Source organism: Caretta caretta, chromosome 27, assembly GCF_965140235.1.
Source record: "Caretta caretta isolate rCarCar2 chromosome 27, rCarCar1.hap1, whole genome shotgun sequence".
Lineage (NCBI taxonomy): Eukaryota > Metazoa > Chordata > Testudines > Cheloniidae > Caretta > Caretta caretta.
This window is the reverse complement of record NC_134232.1, coordinates 3,839,405-3,857,432: the sequence shown is the minus strand read 5'-3', so window position 1 is coordinate 3,857,432 and position 18,028 is coordinate 3,839,405. Positions and strand designations below refer to the sequence as shown.

General features: G+C 53.3%; 1 protein-coding gene across 1 annotated transcript in view; it reads left to right on the top strand.

The window, feature by feature from the left end:
* Positions 1–6,435: 6,435 nt before the first annotated feature.
* LOC125626864 (alpha-2-macroglobulin-like protein 1) overlaps positions 6,436–18,028 on the top strand; it is a 56,386-nt gene continuing 44,793 nt past the window's right edge. Inside the window, exons 1-8 of the mRNA XM_048830384.2 lie at positions 6,436–6,736; positions 7,779–7,968; positions 8,413–8,575; positions 9,042–9,094; positions 10,616–10,636; positions 11,451–11,604; positions 13,488–13,572; positions 13,840–13,969. Of these exons, the coding sequence (XP_048686341.2) occupies positions 6,666–6,736; positions 7,779–7,968; positions 8,413–8,575; positions 9,042–9,094; positions 10,616–10,636; positions 11,451–11,604; positions 13,488–13,572; positions 13,840–13,969 (867 nt within the window). The 5' untranslated portion in view covers positions 6,436–6,665. The remainder of the gene's footprint in view (positions 6,737–7,778; positions 7,969–8,412; positions 8,576–9,041; positions 9,095–10,615; positions 10,637–11,450; positions 11,605–13,487; positions 13,573–13,839; positions 13,970–18,028) is intronic.

Sequence of the window (18,028 nt, the reverse complement as noted above, 5' to 3'; positions counted from 1 at the left end):
GAGAAGATCTGTGTGATGGGGCACTAGGGAGTGGGGGCTCTGTGTGGGATGCTGGGAAGTTGTGGTGGAGCTGTGGGCAGGGGGTCACTGGACCGGGTGGTGGTGTGCAGGGCACTGTGCATTTGTGGCAGGGTCTGGGGCGGGCGCTGGGCATAGCAGGTCCGAGGGGGCTCTAGCCATAGGGAATGGGGGGAGGGGGTGTTCTGGTGTTGGGTGGGAGAGATGTGTGATGCGGGATGGCCCACCCCCGAGGGAAAGGGGCATGCTGGCAGCAAAAGGCCAGGCAGGTTACTGTGTGTCTGGCAACTGCCGGTTTGTAAATAGTGCCCTTGCACTGGGCTGGGAAGAGCGGGGCCACCCCTGCCATACCATACCCCTGGCCAGCCCCTTACTCCGGGGATTGCCCCCCCCACCCCGCGCTATACTTCATTGTCCCCATGGAAGCCAACATATATGTTTGGCGCTGGGCCCACAAAAGGTTAATCTGGCCCTGCTTGGGGGCAGTGGGTATTTCTGTTACCCAACCGATTTCCCCATTACACAAGGAAACCCAGTTCTCTTCCTCCCCTGGAGCGAGGGCAAACATGGAAACTGAATTCTCCTCCCAGCCCAGCTGGGGCTCTGCTGGCGCGTGTGTGCCCATGTGTGAGTGAGAGCGCTCAGCCAGCTGGTAGATTTTTGCACCCCAGGTAATTATTTCATACCATAAACCTACCTTAAAAGAACCTGATTCACGTGGCGAAGCTGAGGGCTGGAACGTTAGGAAATGCCCCACTCAAGGAACGAACAGGACGTGCTTGTGTCAGAACACACTGTACTACGACGTGCTCGCACGAGGGGGCCGAATGAAGGATGACACGGGCAATCTGCCTTCTGGCATTGCTGAACTTTTCACTTCTAGACTTTGCAACCTTAATGCTCCTGGGATGGAGTTTTTGTGTTTAATTTCTCGTGCTGGGGGTAGGGGTTATAGAAAAACAAACATTTTCTGGAATGCCCCTGAAAAGACCCCACCACTACAGCCCAGGGCCATGGAGTGTAAGGCCAGGAGGGACCATTAGATCATCTAGACCAGTGGTTCTCAAACTTTTGTATTGGCGACCCCTTTCGCTCAGCAAGCCTGTGTGTGCGACCCCCCCTTATAAATTACAAGTCCTTTTTTAATATTTAATACTATTATAAATGCTGGAGGTGAAGTGGGGTTTGAGGGTGGAGGCTGCCAGCTTGCGACCCCAACATAATAACCGTGCAACCCCCTGAGGGGTCACAACCCCCAGTTTGGGAACCAGTGATCGAGACTGACCTCCTGCATAACACAGGCCAGAGAGTTTCATAAGCTATCCCTGCACTGAGTCCATTGCTTGTGTTTGATTGAAGCCCGTCCTCCCGAAAGGCATCCAGTCTGGATTTGAAGATGTCCTTTGTTGTTCTCGCCATCCAAACTCATAAATAAGAGCCAGTGGAAAAATTAAAGTTGGCTCCAAGCACAATGCTCCTTCCCCTAGGCCAAGGTGTATTTCGATGGGAACCCCTAGGATGATCTATTTTGTCTGTGCCCTGACCCATCCAGGGGGTCCGTGGGGCTGGCTCCATGCGGTAGAAGAGCAGGGTGAGTGCACATGGCTCTGTGGGGCTAGGAACAGGCTCAGCGGCACATGTTCAGTGTGGAAGGAAGAGACCAGGGCTGAAGCCACAGGCTCTGGCTTCCTCTGGACCCTGGGGGTGCTCAACCCGCTGCTCTGCCCCAAGACCCCACCCCGCCCCTTCCTACCCAGTTCCACCCCTCCCCCAGCGCATCCTGTCCCCGCTCCTCCCGCTCCCTCCAGCTCCTCCTGCACACTGTGGAACAGCTGATTATGGAGGGTGGGAAGCGCTGGGAGGGAGGGGGAAGTGTTGATCAGCTGGGCCTTAGTAAGGCTCTACAACCTATCCTGAAGGATGACTCAACACTCTCACAAATCTTGGGAGACAGGCCAGTCCTTGCCTATAGACAGCCCCCCAACCTGAAGCAAATACTCACCAGCAACCACATACCACACAACAGAACCACTAACCCATGAACCTATCCTTGCAACAAAGCCCATTGCCAACTGTGCCCACATATCTTTTCAGGGGACACCATCACAGGGCCTAATAAGGCCACAGCCACACTATCAGAGGCTCGTTCACCTGCACATCCACCAATGTGATATATGCCATCATGTGCCAGCAATGTCCCTCTGCCATGTACATTGGTCAAACTGGACAGTCTCTACGTAAAAGAATAAATGGACACAAATCAGATGTCAAGAATTATAACATTCAAAAACCAGTCGGAGAACACTTCAATCTCTCTGGTCACGCGATTACAAACATGAAAGTTGTGATATTACAACAAAAAAACTTCAAATCCAGACTCCAGCGAGAAACTGTTGAATTGGAATTCATTTGCAAATTTGATATAATTAACTTAGGCTTGAATAGAGACTGGGAGTGGCTAAGTCATTATGCAAGGTAACCTATTTCCTCTTGTGTTTTCCTACCCCTCCCCCCCCAGACGTTCTTCTTAAACCCTGGATTTGTGCTGGAAATGGCCCACCTTGATTATCATACACATTGTAAGGAGAGTGGTCACTTTAGATAAGCTATTACCAGCAGGAGAGTGGGTTTGTGGGGGGGAGGTGTGAGAAAACCTGGATTTGTGCTGGAAATGGCCCAACTTGATTATCATACACATTGTGAGGAGAGTGATCACTTTAGATAAGCTATTACCAGCAGGAGAGTGGGGTGGGAGGAGGTATTTTTTCATGCTTTGTGTGTATATAAAAAGATCTTCTACACTTTCCATAGTATGCATCCGATGAAGTGAGCTGTAGCTCACGAAAGCTTATGCTCAAATAAATTGGTTAGTCTCTAAGGTGCCACAAGTACTCCTTTTCTTTTTGCGAATACAGACTAACTCGGCTGTTACTCTGAAACATGTTAAAAATATACACCATATTTCCAGGCTCAAAATTTTTCCAGCTTCAACTTCCACCCATTGGATCATATTATGCCTTTCTCTGCTAAATTGAACAGTCTGTTATCCAATATTTGTTCCCTGTGTAGGTTCTTACAGACTGTAATCAAATCACCCCTTGGCAATCTCTGTGTTAAGGTAAATAAGTTCAGCTCTTGAGGATACCACTATAAGGCATGTTTCTAATCCGTTAGTCATTCTCATGGCTCTTCTCTGAACCCTCTCCAATTTATCAAATCCTTCTTGAATGACGGACACTGGAACTGGACACAGGATTCCAGCTGCGGTCGCACCAGTGCCAGGTACTGTACAGAGATAAGATCACCTCTCTGCTCCTACTCCAGATTCCCCTGTTTATGCATCCAAGGATCTTATTAACCCTTTCGGACACAGCATCACACAGGAAGGTCATGTTCAGCTGATTGTCCATCACTGCCCCGAAATCTTTTTCAGGATCACACATCCTGTAAGTATGGCCTACAGTCTTTGTTCCCACATGCGTAAATTTACATTTAGCCACACTGAAACTCATATTGTTTGCTTGTGCCCAGTTTACCAAATGTACCAGTAAAGTGCCTCTTCGTTGTTTACCACTCCCTCAATTTTTGTGTTGTCTGCAGGCTTCATCACTGATGATTTTATGTTTTCTTCCAGGTCATTGATAAAAATGTTAAATATCATAGGACAAAAAAATGATCCTTACGCGACTCCCTGGAAACTCCCCTGATCAATCATGGTTCCCCATTTACAATTACATTTTGAGACCTATCAGTTAGCCAGTTTTTAATCCATTTAATGCGTGCCATGTTAATTTTATATAATGTTCCAGTTTTTTAATCAAAATGTTGTGTCGTATCAAGTCAAACACCTTGCAGAAATCTCAGTATAGTACATCAACACTATTACCTTTGTCTACCAAACTTATAATCTCATCAAAAAAAGATATCAAATTAGTTTGACAGGATCTGTTTTCCATAAGCCCATGCTAATTGGTATTAATCATATGACTCTCTTCTAATTCTTTATTAACCAAGTCCTATATCAGCCACTCTATTATTGTGCCAGGGATCCATGTCAGACTGACAGGCCTCTCATTACCCAGGTCATCCCATTTACTATTTCAAGTATTAGCACAACATTAGCTTTCTCCCCGTTGTCTGGAACTTCCCCAGTGTTCAAGACTTACTGAGAATCATCATTAATGGTCCAGCGAGCTCCTCAGCCAGCCCTTTTAAAACTATTGGATATAAGTTATCTGGAGCTGCTGATTTTAAAAGTCTCACTTTTGGTAGCTGCTATTTAACATTCTCCCCAGATACTAGTGGAAGGGAATGAGTGTTCTCCTTTAATATGATATGACAACTTTATCTGTTTTTTTCCCAAATGCAGAACAGAAATATTTATTGAACGCTTCTGCCTTCTCAGCATTCAGGAGCAGCAGAAGCTCCAGAAAAGTGAGGAGCCACTGGCGACCAAGCAATGGCCCCACCTTTGCATCGCCCACTCCACCCGAGGCCACATCCCTATGTCACCTCTTTCCCCCAAGACCTCACCCCCCTATTCCCTCCTCTCCGCCCCCTTGAACCCATTGCTTGCCCTTACAGATAGTAAAAAGTGGGAGGGCATAGCCCTGCCACTTTTAAAAGTGATGGGGCCATGGCCCCTTGGCACCCCCATTGCAGTGCCCTTCATAGAATCATAGAATCATAGAATATCAGGGTTGGAAGGGACCCCAGAAGGTCATCTAGTCCAACCCCCTGCTCAAAGCAGGACCAATTCCCAGTTAAATCATCCCAGCCAGGGCTTTGTCAAGCCTGACCTTAAAAACCTCTAAGGAAGGAGATTCTACCACCTCCCTAGGTAACCACCTCCTTGTCTGCATGTTTATTGATAATTTTACCATTTCATCTAGTAATTGACCAATACCATTGTTAGAATTCAAATTGTTCTTAAGAACCAGTTTTTAAAGTATATTATTGTCCTTAATTTCTGCTGGCCATATATTTCTTCTTGTATCCCTTTGCTTTCCTTATCAATTTTCTACAGTTCTTAGCTTCTGATTTATACTTATTACTGTCAACTTCTCCCTTCTTCCCTTTGATATACATCATTTTTAAAAATATTTTATCGTTGCTTTCATGTGCCTTCTAAGCCAGGTCAGTTTTTTAACCAGTATGGCTTCCTTCCTTGATTGTGGCTTTTGGAGCATCTAATAAAGTGTTCTTAAACAATTTCCAATTATCAGTCCCACTTTTCTGATTAAATTCTTCCTCCCAGCTGGTTTGGCTCATAATTGTTTTCAGCTTTGTGAAATTGGCCCTTTCACAGCACCAAGTACAAATATTTCTGGTTTGGACTTTATTCTGTTGGTGAATGAGATTATAAATGTGATTGTCAGGATCACTTGTACCTAAGCTATCGTTCATTTTTAGTTCTGTGATCAGTTCCTCTTTATCTCTCAAGACGAGGGCTAATGTAGAATACTCCCATGCTGGATGCAACACTTTTTGAGTTAGGAAATTGTCGTCTTTAATATGATGAAATTCCAAGATGATTTTGGTATTAGCAGCATCACACTGCCAACACGTCACTCACACTGAAATCCCCCATGATTACGCAGCTTTTTTTCCTATACTCTATAAAGAGCTGCATAAGGAGCTTCTCATCCTGTTCCTTAGCGTGATTTGGTGATCTGCCCCAGACACCAGCTAACCCTCCATCTTGTGCTGTATCGGTTAGGACAGTGATCCATAACCATTCAAGATCATTTTCTCTGAAGTTGTCAGTGACTCAGAAACAAGTTTGAGACTCCCTACTGACTTTGTGCACATGGCAATGTTCTGTACTTTATAATCTAGCCAGATCGACATGGATCTTCATGGCATCAGGAAAAACCCTTCTCTTCCCCTAGCACAATCCCCCTGCCAAATTTCAATTCCAGGCTTCGAGGCCTGGAGGTGCTAGAACTCCTCAAAGAAATGCTCAGAAAAATGGACTGCTCTGGAAAAAACTACCTGTGTTAATGCTGACCGTGCTCTAAGAAATGGTGTGATTAGTTTTTGCTGAAAGTTTACCAGAAACATTCAACCCAAGGCAGAGACTGAGCATGGAAAGTTCATCCCCGACTGTCCCAGTTTGGGAAAGTTAGAAGCGATCGTGAATGGGGTTTTCATGAGACATGCTCAGCAACCCCAATGTACCTCTCATTTGCATTGCAGTAGTGGGGTAGCTGCCAGAACCCCACTTTAATGAACTCATTTCTCAGCAAGCTCCTCCTTTCCCCCCCGCTCCCGCCAGGGCTTTCCCAGCATCCTGGCTTCTGCACCACCACGGACCCCCAGAGGGGCCCCACCCCCTGCTGTGTAACCAATGCAAGGGGCCTCCTGGCCCACCTGAGACTTTGCCAGGCAGCATTCCTCTGACTCAAGTTGCAACACCCTTTCAGAGCCTCGAATCCAGCAGCTGGGGGTGGTGGGTAAATATTGTCCTGGCTGCATCCCCCAGCTCCAGCCAGAGATCAAAGCGAAACTCTGACTCCAGAGTCTGTACCAGGGCAGAGCAGGCTGGTCTCCAGCACAGAGCAGGGGAGAGAGGGAGGAAGAAAGACCCAGAGGAGGGTAACGTGTATGTGTCCCCTTGCTCCTGCCCATCTGCCTGCACCCCAGGAATGGGGGCCCCAGTAACCCCGGCCTGCCTGCTGCTTCTCCTGCACCTCACAGCTGGGACGTCTGCAGAGCCGTAAGCCCTGTCCATGTCTGTCTGTCTGTCTGCGTGGTGGGCAGCGTGGGGGGGTTGGAAGCAGCCGAGGGCACCGATGAGGGGGCTGTTCGATCTGAAACTGACAGGACAGTTCCGTTCTCCCCTGGGAATTCAGACCCCAATACTGGGTCCCTCCTGGGCCCCCTGGTCTTGCGCCTCCCAGCTCCGGGGGACGTTGGCTCTGGTTAAGACAGTGGCTTGGGGCGCGGGAGAGCTGGGTTCAGTGCTCGGCTCTGCTACAGACGCCCTGTGCGCCCCCAGCCCGACCCCAACCCTCTGAGCCTCAGCTAGGCTCTGTACCATGAGGTGATAATCCTCTGTGGCTGCCTGCTCTGTCAGCCTGTCACCTCCTCAGGCCACAGCCTGTCTCTGCCTGCGGGTCTGTCCAGCACCAGTGCAGGGGGCCAGGCTGGGATGGGTCTCTAGGCCCCAGTGAAATAGAAAACTAATTACCGACAAACGCAGTGTGTTAAACGAACATCTCAGCCAGAACCTGGGAGTGCCCTGAAGGTGCAAAGGCCGAAGGGTCCCTGTGAGAGCGGGCGGAGACCCCAGGGTGCAGAGTGGTCTGGGGGTGGCGTTGTGTCTAAGCCAGTTACTGGCTGCAAAGGGCTCAGGTGCTCAGTCCAGCCCCAGACTAATCAGTCCCCCCGTGTCCCCCGCCCCACTCCGGCCAGCCCCGGCCGTGCACAGGGGTCTCTGCTCACTCTCAGCACCACTAGCCGCCCCCTTCTGGGAAGACCGAGCAGCCGAGAGGACGGGGATGGACGGGAACTGAGCCCCTCTCTGTGCCCCTGAGGCCCCTCCAGCTCCGCGGGAGGCAGGCTGGGGCAGGGGATGCAGCGGGGGGCCTTGCCCTGCCCCTGCCCTGTGGTTAGAGAAACGAACCAGCCTCCAGCCCCGTCGACCCAGGCCTGTCCCCAGCAGGAGGGACACTCGGGACTCGGGAGTCACCCCCGGCCCTGGGGGAGGCTCTGGGCTGTCCCCTCCCGCACTGCCCATGGTGCTTTCCCCTCCCCAGGCGCTATGTGGTGGTGAGCCCAGCCGTGCTCTACCACCCGCACACGGGGACGGTGTCCGTTCATCTCAGCGACCTCAACGAGACCGTCCGGGTGAGCGTCCGGCTGGAGAGGGGGGATGGGCCCAGCGCTATCCCCCTGCTGGAGAGAGAGGTCCAGGAGCCCCGTCTGCACGAGAACGTGCGCTTCCAGGTGAGCCCCCGCCCGCAGCCATGGGCACGGCCCCGGGCACTGGCCATGGGCACGGAGCCCGTCAGCCCCGGGTCTGCAGCCCCCGCCCAGCCTCAGGGCCCGGGCACAGCAGGGCTCGGGGACTGGCCCTGGGCACGGAGCTGGTCACTCACTGGGCAGCTGTAGCCGCAGAACTCGAGACCATCCCTCAGCAGCGACAGGCAGGAGGGAGCGGGGATGGGGTGGGGGGGACAGAGCGCACCCTGGCTTCCAACTCCATCGAGCGCCCAGGTTCATGCTCCCTCCCGTTCAGGGCCCCAGGCTGGGGAGGGGGTTCCTGTGTTTTGGGGGGCTGGAACAGGGACTCCCAAACACCACTGCCCCCCTGCCCACGCGATAGCGGGTCTGCACCACGACCGGCCCGTTACCAGCCGCTGTGGCCTTGCTGGGGTTCCCCGTGTGCAGGTGCCAGCCCCATCCGGGGGGCGGCAGGACGCGGCGGAGCTGCACGTCTCAATCCGGGGAGACGCCCTGCACTTCTCTGAGCGGAAGAAAGTGCTGCTGCAGGCACTGGAGCCCGGGGCCTTGGTGCAGACGGACAAGGCCGTCTACAAGCCGGGACAGACAGGTGAGAGGGCAGGAGCTGCTGGAGGGAGAGTCCTGGGGCCCCAGCCCCTTGGGACGGACTCCTGGGCCCTGGGGTCGGGCTGGGGGCCTCGCGAGGGACACGGGTCTCTCACTTCTAGGCCTGTCTGCACCCGGTCCCAGGGGGCGAGAGGCCCAAAGCCTGAGGCCTGTTTGGGGGCCTGTATGGAACCAAGTGGGGGTCTCAGCCCGTCCTTGGTGATGGCACAGACGCGGCAGGGGCACCGATCGGCCCCCCCGGCAGCCTCCAGCCGCGCAGGGCAGGGCCGTGGTCATTGGCAGAGGGCAGCGTGGGGAAGCTGGCGCTGCACTGCCCGGGCTGTGCCCATTCTGCGGGTTCACAGAGGCCGTCAGTGCCCGGGCGTCCGGCTGGCACCTTCCCCAGCTGGGAATTCACTCAGACAAACCAAGCCGGGGCTGATCCCACCTCTGCCTCTGCTCCTTTCCAGTGAAGTTTCGAATCGTCAGTTTGGACAAAGACTTCATTCCCAGTCCCAGGAAGGTGAGAGCGGGGGGCAGGGGCCGGGGGGCAGGGTAACAGGGCCCTGGTGCACTGAACATCTTAGGTATGTTTACACCAGGCAGGCCATTCATCCAGTTTGAAATCAGACAGTCCTTTTCCGGGGTGGTTTGCCCCATCCAGTACATGGTTATGTCTGGTATTGGATGGCGGGCGCCCTTTGGAAGAGCGCACTGCTCCGCCCCTGCTGGCGTGAACTCACACACACCGAGTGTGGGAGGTCACGCCAGCGGGGAGGGCCCTCGCCATTCCTGGAAACACCGGGATCTCCGGTATCCTGGGAACGCCTCAGCCGCCACCCCGGTCTTCACTGCTGCTGGGGGCGAGTCTCCCAGGGCAGGTTAACAGACTTGCAATAGCAGGGCTTGTGCTGGCCGGCTGAAAACAGCAGTGTGGACCCGCCCCTTGGGGCCTAGTGCCTTGGGCAGTCGCCTCTGTTGTTTGCAGTCTCTTTACTACGCAGAGAGGGGTGATTGCACATGGCATGGAGCCTGAATGAGGGCACTGGCCACCCCCTGGCTTTAGTGAAGTCTGTGATTGGCTGTGGATGCCAGCCCCCCACCCCCAGGATGACAGTCATTAGCACCTTTCAGCCTAACCGCGCTGGGCACTCTGAGTGAGGTGGCAGAATCGGGCCCAGTGTGGAAATACAGATTGACATCTCCCCTCCCAGCCATCTCGCCCGGCCACTGGCTGCAACACAGACCCGCAGCCCTTCGACTGCCCCTTGGCAGAGACCCCAGCCTCTCACCCTGCCACGCACAGACCAGCCACCCATTGCCCTACATCCGCCACTGCAGAGAGAGGAGGTGTGAGGCGCCAGCCTCATGGTCCCAGTGTGGGCAGGGCTGTGGGCTCCCCTTCCGGTCCCTGCTCTCTCGGTCACCCCCGCTGCTGTCTGCATGATCCCCCCTGGCCTCAGAGACACCCCGGCCCTGGGGAGGTCACAGGCAGAGCCCCTGGGCAGTAGGGGGTGTCAAAGTTTGACTCAGACTCACAATTTATCAGACCACTCTGTTTTATTAGCAAAGCTGCTCTGCTAATACATTTAGAAGTGAGCCCCCCGAGTGGGGCTTGTGTCTTTTAATTTATACAGTTTTTTGGAGAACAAGTTACAGAGAAGTTACAGACAAAAGAAGAAAAAGATTTTAGTCACCACCCTTCGAGATCCCTGAGACCAGTCACATATCTTCAATTACCTGCCACCCTTAATAATCTCCTTTAACAGCTTCCAGTTAACTTAACTAATTGCCCTTCACACCTTCCATTCTGATCCCTGCTTCTTAGAGGTGCTGGCTCTATCTTAATTGCTTCTCCATTCAAAAGCTAACTGTCCCTACGTGTGCTCCCTCAGATACTTTGTAACATGTTTTGGCATGCCCTCTCATATACAATGTATCCAGCATGTCCCCTTATACAACGTTATACTTATACAATGTTATACTTCCACAGGGGTGTTTCCTGTCCTTCTAACCAGCCATCTCCTGTCTATTTGCTTTGCAGCTGCCCCTGGTGACTCTGCAGGTCAGTCTGTGCCTCTCCAGCCTCCTCCTCTTCCTGTCTGGCTCATCTGAGGGCACCCGAGGGTGTTCAGTCGTGGGGATCCCAGAGGAGTCTGGGCTGTGACCACTGTGTCCAGCAATCCAGCCCGCTGTGGGGGTGCAAAGAGTCCGAGACCACAGGGTGTTTCTGGGCTGGACCACATGGGGGGCAGGGAGGGGACATTTGTGCCATCGGGTTACGTCCTCCTCACCCCCCCCCCATTGCAGCGTCTGGGGCTGCCTGTCCGGGAGGCAGGCGGGTTTGGGGCTGGCTGGGATTCCTGCCTGAGTCGCTCACCTCGAATGTTCCCAGCCCCCGAACTCTGGGTCAAGCGGCGACTTGATCAGGCCAGTGGGGAACTCAGCGGGGAGCTCCCGTGGGAGCCTGAATGGGGGAAGGGCAGGGGAAGAGTGAGGGTTTCTGGGAGCTGCAGGGGCAGTGGGGAGGAGTGGAGGTTTGGAGGTGCTGTGTGGGGGGAGGGGGACAGGGAACATACCCACAGAGGCCTAGCACAGAGATGGAAATGGTCCCTACGGCGTGTTCCCTGGGCTTCATCCAGGCTGGAGATGGAGCATTCCTTGAGACCCACAGATGGTGCCCTCGGGTCAGGGCTGAGGGGCGCTGGCAGGGCCCCCTTGCCCAGCGGCTGCCCGGAGGTGCCTGCTCCAGGCTAAGGAGAAGGATTTGAGCCCCCGGCCATCGATCCAGCCCCGTCGGCAGCACGAGGCACTCGGGGGCTGCCGGGGATGAGCCATGTTTGGGGGCAGCTGCTGAGCAGGGCATGTCTGTGTGCCAGGATCCCAGCGGGAACCGCATCGCCCAGTGGCGAGATGTGACTCCGCAGCAGGGCATCGTGGATCTGTCCCTCCCACTGTCTGCAGAGCCAGCCCTGGGGACGTACGCCATTGAGGCACAGGGGACGAGGCACTCGTTCAGCGTGGAGGAATACGGTGGGCAGCAGGGCCCAGGGCAGCGACCAAGGCCACGGGTCCGGCACGAGTCTCCCAACTCCATCTGTGCACCTCCTGGAGCACAAGGGGCTCTTCACACGTACTCACCCTTCCCAGAGCAGGTGTTGCTGGGAGGGGGAGGGAAATGTCAGCGGCTCCCTCTCCATCCCCCCCCCCCAAAAAACCCTTCTCTGGCTACTGCAGGGGAGGGGGACAGATGAGCTCTGAGGTTTCCCTTGAAACAGCTGGCACCTACCCCTACCCTCACCCCAGGCACTTGCCCCGACTCCCTCCCCACTGCCTCCCACCCCTCACTTCCCCACACACTCTGCCTGTGAGCCCCACTTCCCCAATGCTCCCACCTTTCCCCTGCTGGCCAACCCCCCATTCCGTAAGCAGGAGGGAAAAAGCAGGCACCCCACAACTTCCCACCCCACCCAGTGCCCCATCCCAGCGCTGCACATTCACCCAGCCCCAATACACGCTCCTCTCCTGGGACTTGTGGACCTCGGAGCCGTACAGCCAGCTCTTGTCAGTGCCCCAGGACGGCTCAGACCCTGAGGGACAAAGTGCCATGGAGCAGCCCCCCGGCTCCTCTGGGCTGAGCCCAGGTGTGAATTTGGCCCTATCTGTCCAGGCTGCCTGGTGGGGCCTGGCAGGGGGCGAGGTCCCAGCCGAACACCAGCTCCTGGAGGGGAACAGCCGGGACCTCAGCAGCCAGGAGAAACGCCCTCGTCCACTGGGCCCACATGGTCCCTGGCCCTGGTCCCGCTCTCAGCCCCACATGGTCCCTGGCATGCCCCGCTCTCAGGCCCACGTTGCCCCTGGTCCAAACCCCAGGTCTTGAGCTAGGCTGACGATACATTCTGGTTTGGCCAGGACAGTCCTTTTTTTTAAGCTCTGTCCCACTGTCCCAAGTATTTTTGGCAAAAGTGGGCATTTGTCCTATTTTCTCTTGCCAACTTGATCTGTGGGGGGTAGAGGAACATGTGGGTGGGGGGCGAGCGGCAATGCCAGCCCCAGGCATGGGGGAGGCAGGGCTCTTGCAGGGGGCAGGCAGGGCGTGAGCAAACAGTGACACCATCCCCAGCCTTTGGGAAATATGATCACCCCATCTAGTATGTGGGGTTGGGGCCAAGGGGTTTGGAGTGCGGAATGGGGTTCAGGGCTGGGGCAGAGGGTTGGGGGGGGGGTGAGGGCTCCGGCTGGAGGTGTGAGCTCTGGTGTGGGGCCGGGGATGCGGGGTTTGGGGTGCAGGAGGGTGCTCTGGGCTGGGATCGAGGAGTTCGGAGAGGGATCAGGGCTGGGGCTGGGGTGGGGGTTGGGGCGTGGGAGGGGGTGAGGGATGCAGGCTGCGGGCATTGCTTATCTCAAGCAGCTCCTGGAAGCAGCGGCATGTCCCGCCCTCTGGCTCCCAGCCACGGTTTCCAGCCAATGGGAGCTGTGGTGGGGGGCAGTGCTTGGGCCGGGGTTAGCATGCAGAGCCCCCTGGCTGCCCATACAGGTAGGAGCCGAAGAGAGGACATGCCGATGCTTCCAGGAGCAGCACGTAGCCATGGCACACAGGGAGCCTGCCTTAGCCCTGCTGCCCCGCCAACCGGACTTTTAATGGCCCAATCTGTGGTGCCAACCGGAGCTGCCAGGATCCCTTTTTGACAGGGTGTTCCACTTGAAAACTGGACAGCTGGCAACCCTACTGCTATAGCCTAAAGCCTCTTCCCAGCCCTGCTGCATTTCCAGGCCCTTCCCCTTCCCAGCCCTGCCGGCAGGTTGGTGAGGGGGCTGCAAGACCCGGGGAGAAGCTCCAAGGCCGAGGATCACAATGAAACCCCCGAGCTGGGGCTGCAGGTCGGTTTCACCCCGTCTCTCTCTGCTCTCCCCAGTGCTGCCCAAGTTCAAAGTGATCCTTGAGCTGCCCCCCGTGGTGACGGTGCTGGATGAGACGATCCTGCTGCGAGTGTGCGGCCGGTGAGTCTGAAAGCAGCCCTGCCAGGCCAATAAAAGGAAGGCTGGTACCGCCCTGGACCTGCCTCCCCACCCGTGCCCCCCCAGGCCAGGATCTGACCTGCCACTTCCCTGCCTGCCCCCTGCTCTGCCCCATGCTCATGGCCAGGGCTCCCTGGGGCTCTCACTCCCATCCACATGGCCAGCCCCACCCCAGCAGGGACCCCCCATGGGCAGGGGCATTGGCCTCCTCCCCTCCCACTTACCATCTTCCTCCCCTCTGCTAAACAGATACACCTACGGGAAGCCCGTCCTGGGGAGGATCCAGGCCAGCCTGTGTCGGGAGAAACAACCATCATATCTCTGGTACCGTCTTGATGCCGAGCTAACCAGGGCTCTGTGCATGGAGCTTTCTGGCCAGGTGAGTGTGACTGGGGGCAGGGGGAGGGGAGGTACATGGCATGCTGCTGCGGGAGACTCCTCTCCATACTTTTCTTACACTGGCCAGAGGGGGCGCTGTGATCTGCCTTGATGATGTTGGTGACATTGGTGTAAGTGCAGGCGAATCAGGCCCTGGATCCATCAGGGTCCCCCATCTGGCAGGCTGGGGGGTGGGGACATAAGAACGGCCATACTGGTCAGACCAAAGGTCCATCTAGCCCAGTGTCCTGTCTTCTGACAGTGGCCAGTGCCAGGTGCCCCAGAGAGAATGAACAGAACAGGTAATCATCGAGTGATCCATCCCTTGTCGCCCATTCCCAGCCTCTGCCAAACAGAGGCTTGGGACACCATCCCTGCCCATCCTGGCTAATAGCCATTGATGGACCTATCCTCCATGAACTTATCTAGTTCTTTTTTGAACCCTGTTAGAGTCTTGGCCTTCACAACATCCTCTGGCAAGGAGTTCCACAGGTTGACTGTGCGTTGTGTGAAAAAATACTTCCTTTTGTTTGTTTTAAACTTGCTGCCTATTAATTTCATGTAGTGACCCCTGGTTCTTGTGTTATGAGAAGGAGTAAATAACACCTCTTTATTCACTTTCTCCGCACCAGTGTTTATAGACCTCTGTCCTATCCTCCCTTAGTCGTCTCTTTTCCAAGGTGAAATTCCCAATCTTATTAATTTCTCCTCATATGACAGCTGTTCCATACCCCTAATCATTTTTGTTGCCCTTTTCTGAACCTTTTCCAATTCCAACATATCTTTTTTGAGATGAGACGACCACATCTACACACAGTATTCAAGATGTGGGCTTACCAGGGATTTATATAGAGACGATATGATATTTTCTGTCTGATTATCTATCCCTTTCTTGATGATTCCCAACATTCTGTTCGCTTTTTTGACGGCCGCTGCACATTGAGTGGATGTTTTCAGAGAACTATCCACAATGACTCCAAGATCTCTTTCTTGAGTGGTAACAGCCAATTTAGACCCCATCATTTTATATGTATAGTTGGGATCTGTGTTCCCTGTAAGCTGCGAGAGATGAGATTTAAGTGCCGCCCAGCTAATTAGCAGAGCAGACGTAGCCCTAAGCATGTGGTCAGGTCCCCCTCCCATGTACCCCATCTCCAAAGAGCAGGGTAGCAGGGACAGCCTGGCTCAGGAGGACTGGGAGCTGCTGCCCTCTGAATGGTGAGTGGCTGAGTGCCTTTCTTAAGTGAGTGCACTGTTTCTGAGATTTCCCCAGCAGCCAGCTCACAGAGTCTCTGTCTCTCTTCCCCTCCCCCTCCCCAGGTACCCCATCTCCTCAGAGCTGGGGAGGGGAGACAAAAGGGCTTAGGACAGAGCAGGAGAGCTTTTAGTGAGTGTCTTAAAGAGACAGCACACGGCTTTCCCCAGCAGCCCGCACACACACTGTCTCTGTGTCATACACACAATCTCTGTGTCACACACACACACACACACTCTGTCTCTGTCGCACTCACCTCCAGCACATACTTGTATTATTGTTGTTAGTACTTCTTAGTACTTCCTGTAATGCACATATATTCTCTAAAAAAACAGGAGGACTTGTGGCACCTTAGAGACTAACAAATTTATTAGAGCATAAGCTTTCGTGGGCTACAGCTCACTTCATCGGATGCATAGAATGGAACATATAGTAAGAAGATATATATATGCATACAGAGAAGGTGGAAGTTGCCATACAAACTGTGAGAGGCTAATTAATTAAGATGAGCTATTAGCAGCAGGAGAAAAAAAACTTTTTAGTAATAATCAAGATGGTCCATTTAGACAGTTGACAAGAAGGCGTGAGGATACTTAACATGTGGAAATAGATTCAATATGTGTAATGACCCAGCCACTCCCAGTCTCTATTCAAACCCAAGTTAATGGGATCTAGTTTGCATATTCATTCAAGCTTAGCAGTTTCTCGCTGGAGTCAGTTTCTGAAGCTTTTCTGTTGCAGAATTGCCACCCTTAAGTCTTTTACTGAGTGGCCAGCGAGGTTGAAGTGTTCTCCTACCGGTTTTTGAATGTTATGATTCCTGATGTCAGATTTGTGTCCATTTATTCTATTGCGTAGAGACTGTCCGGTTTGGCCAATGTACATGGCAGAGGGGCATTGCTGGCACATGATGGCATATATCACATTGGTAGATGTGCAGGTGAATGAGCCCCTGATGGCGTGGCTAATGTGATTGGGTCCTATGATGGTGTCACTTGAATAAATATGTGGACAGAGTTGGCATCGGGCTTTGTTGCAAGGATAGGTTCCTGGGTTAGTGTTTTTGTTGTGTGGTGTGTGGTTGCTGGAGAGTATTTGCTTCAGGTTGGGAGGCTGTCTGTAAGTGAGGACTGGTCTGTCTCCCAAGATCTGTGAGAGTGAGGGATCATTTTTCAGGATAGACTGGGGAAAGGAGTTTATCCTATAAACCGATGCCTCTGATGTAGGGTTGGGGGCGGTACTTTCACAAATGGTCGGGGATGACAAACACCCCGTCCTCTTCCTCAGTAGGAAGCTCCTACCTAGGGAACGGAAATATGCCATTGTTGAAAAAGAATGCCTGGCGGTAAAATGGGCCGTAGAAAGCCTCCGCTACTATCTACTGGGACGGAGGTTTACCCTTGTCACGGACCATGCCCCTCTGCAGTGTATGCACCAAAATAAAGACAAAAATGCCAGAGTGACGAGATGGTTTCTGTCGCTTCAACCCTTCCACTTCAGAGTACAACAGGTCTGGAATCCAACATGGCAATGCGGATGGCCTGTCGAGAGTGCACTGTTTGCCAACCCAAGTAGCCCAACCCCGTAGTGTTGAGCAGGTGCGGGGGAATATGTGGTAAACCCAGGACAAACAGCTACAAAAGGGGGGTAGCAATTAGTCCCAGGGGTTTAAACGGCCCCTCCCTATCCACTGAGGAGAGAGAACCACGGGGCAATAAGGTTCAGCGGGAAAAGGGGTTGCTAGGGAACCAATTAGGTTCAGCTGACTCCAACTACTTGGGACCTTTTTAAACCCTCCGCTGGGTGGGGGGGAGAGTGAAGGAGTGAGAGGAGCAGGGAAGGGGCCAGTAGGCTGTTTGCAGCAAGACACCAAACCTTCCCAGTAGGGAGGCTGCACTTGCTCCCCAGGAGAGAAGGAAAATAAGCACAAGGGATTGACTGAGGAGAGGAGTAGCAGGACCCTGTGCCACCCTGTGCCTTGCCCCAAACCTGAGTCTCCAAGGCTAAAAACAATGGAGCCTACGGAGGCGAACAAGGTATTTTGCCACAATATATTATATCTAGGTTTTTTGTTTCTACTGGTGGTACACATAGGCACGTACCTCGGTACACATAACAAAATGTATTCCGCACATGGATGGAAAAAATTAGTGGGAACATTGGCTGGGATTATGTTTTCCAATGTGCCTTACTTTGCATTTATCAACATTGAATTTCATCTGCAATTTTGTTGCCCAGTCACTCAGTTTTGTGAGATCCTTTTGTAGCTCTTTGCAGTCTGCCTGGGATTTAACTATCTTGAGTAGTTTTGTATCATCTGCAAATTTTGCCACCTCACTGTTTAACCCTTTTTCCAGATCATTTAAGAATATATTGAATAGGACTGGTCCCCGTACAGACCCCTGAGGGACACCACTATTTACCCTCTCTTCATTCTGAAAACTGACCATTTATTCCTACCCTTTGTTTCTTAACTTTTAATCAGTTACCAATCCATGAGAGAACCTTCCCTCTTATCCATGACAGCTTACATTGCTTAACAGCCTTTGGTGAGGAACCTTGTCAAAGGCTTTCCGAAAATCTAGGTACACTATATCCACTGGATCCCCCTTGTCCACATGCTTTTAATTCCCCCCAAGGAATTCTGGTAGATTGGTGAGGCATGATTTCCCTTTACAAAAACCATGTTGGCTCTTCCCCAACAAATTATGTTCAACTATGTGTCTGACAATTTTGTTCTTTACTATAGTTTCAACCAGTTTGCCCAGTACTGAAGTCAGACTTACCAGCCTGTATTTGCTGGGA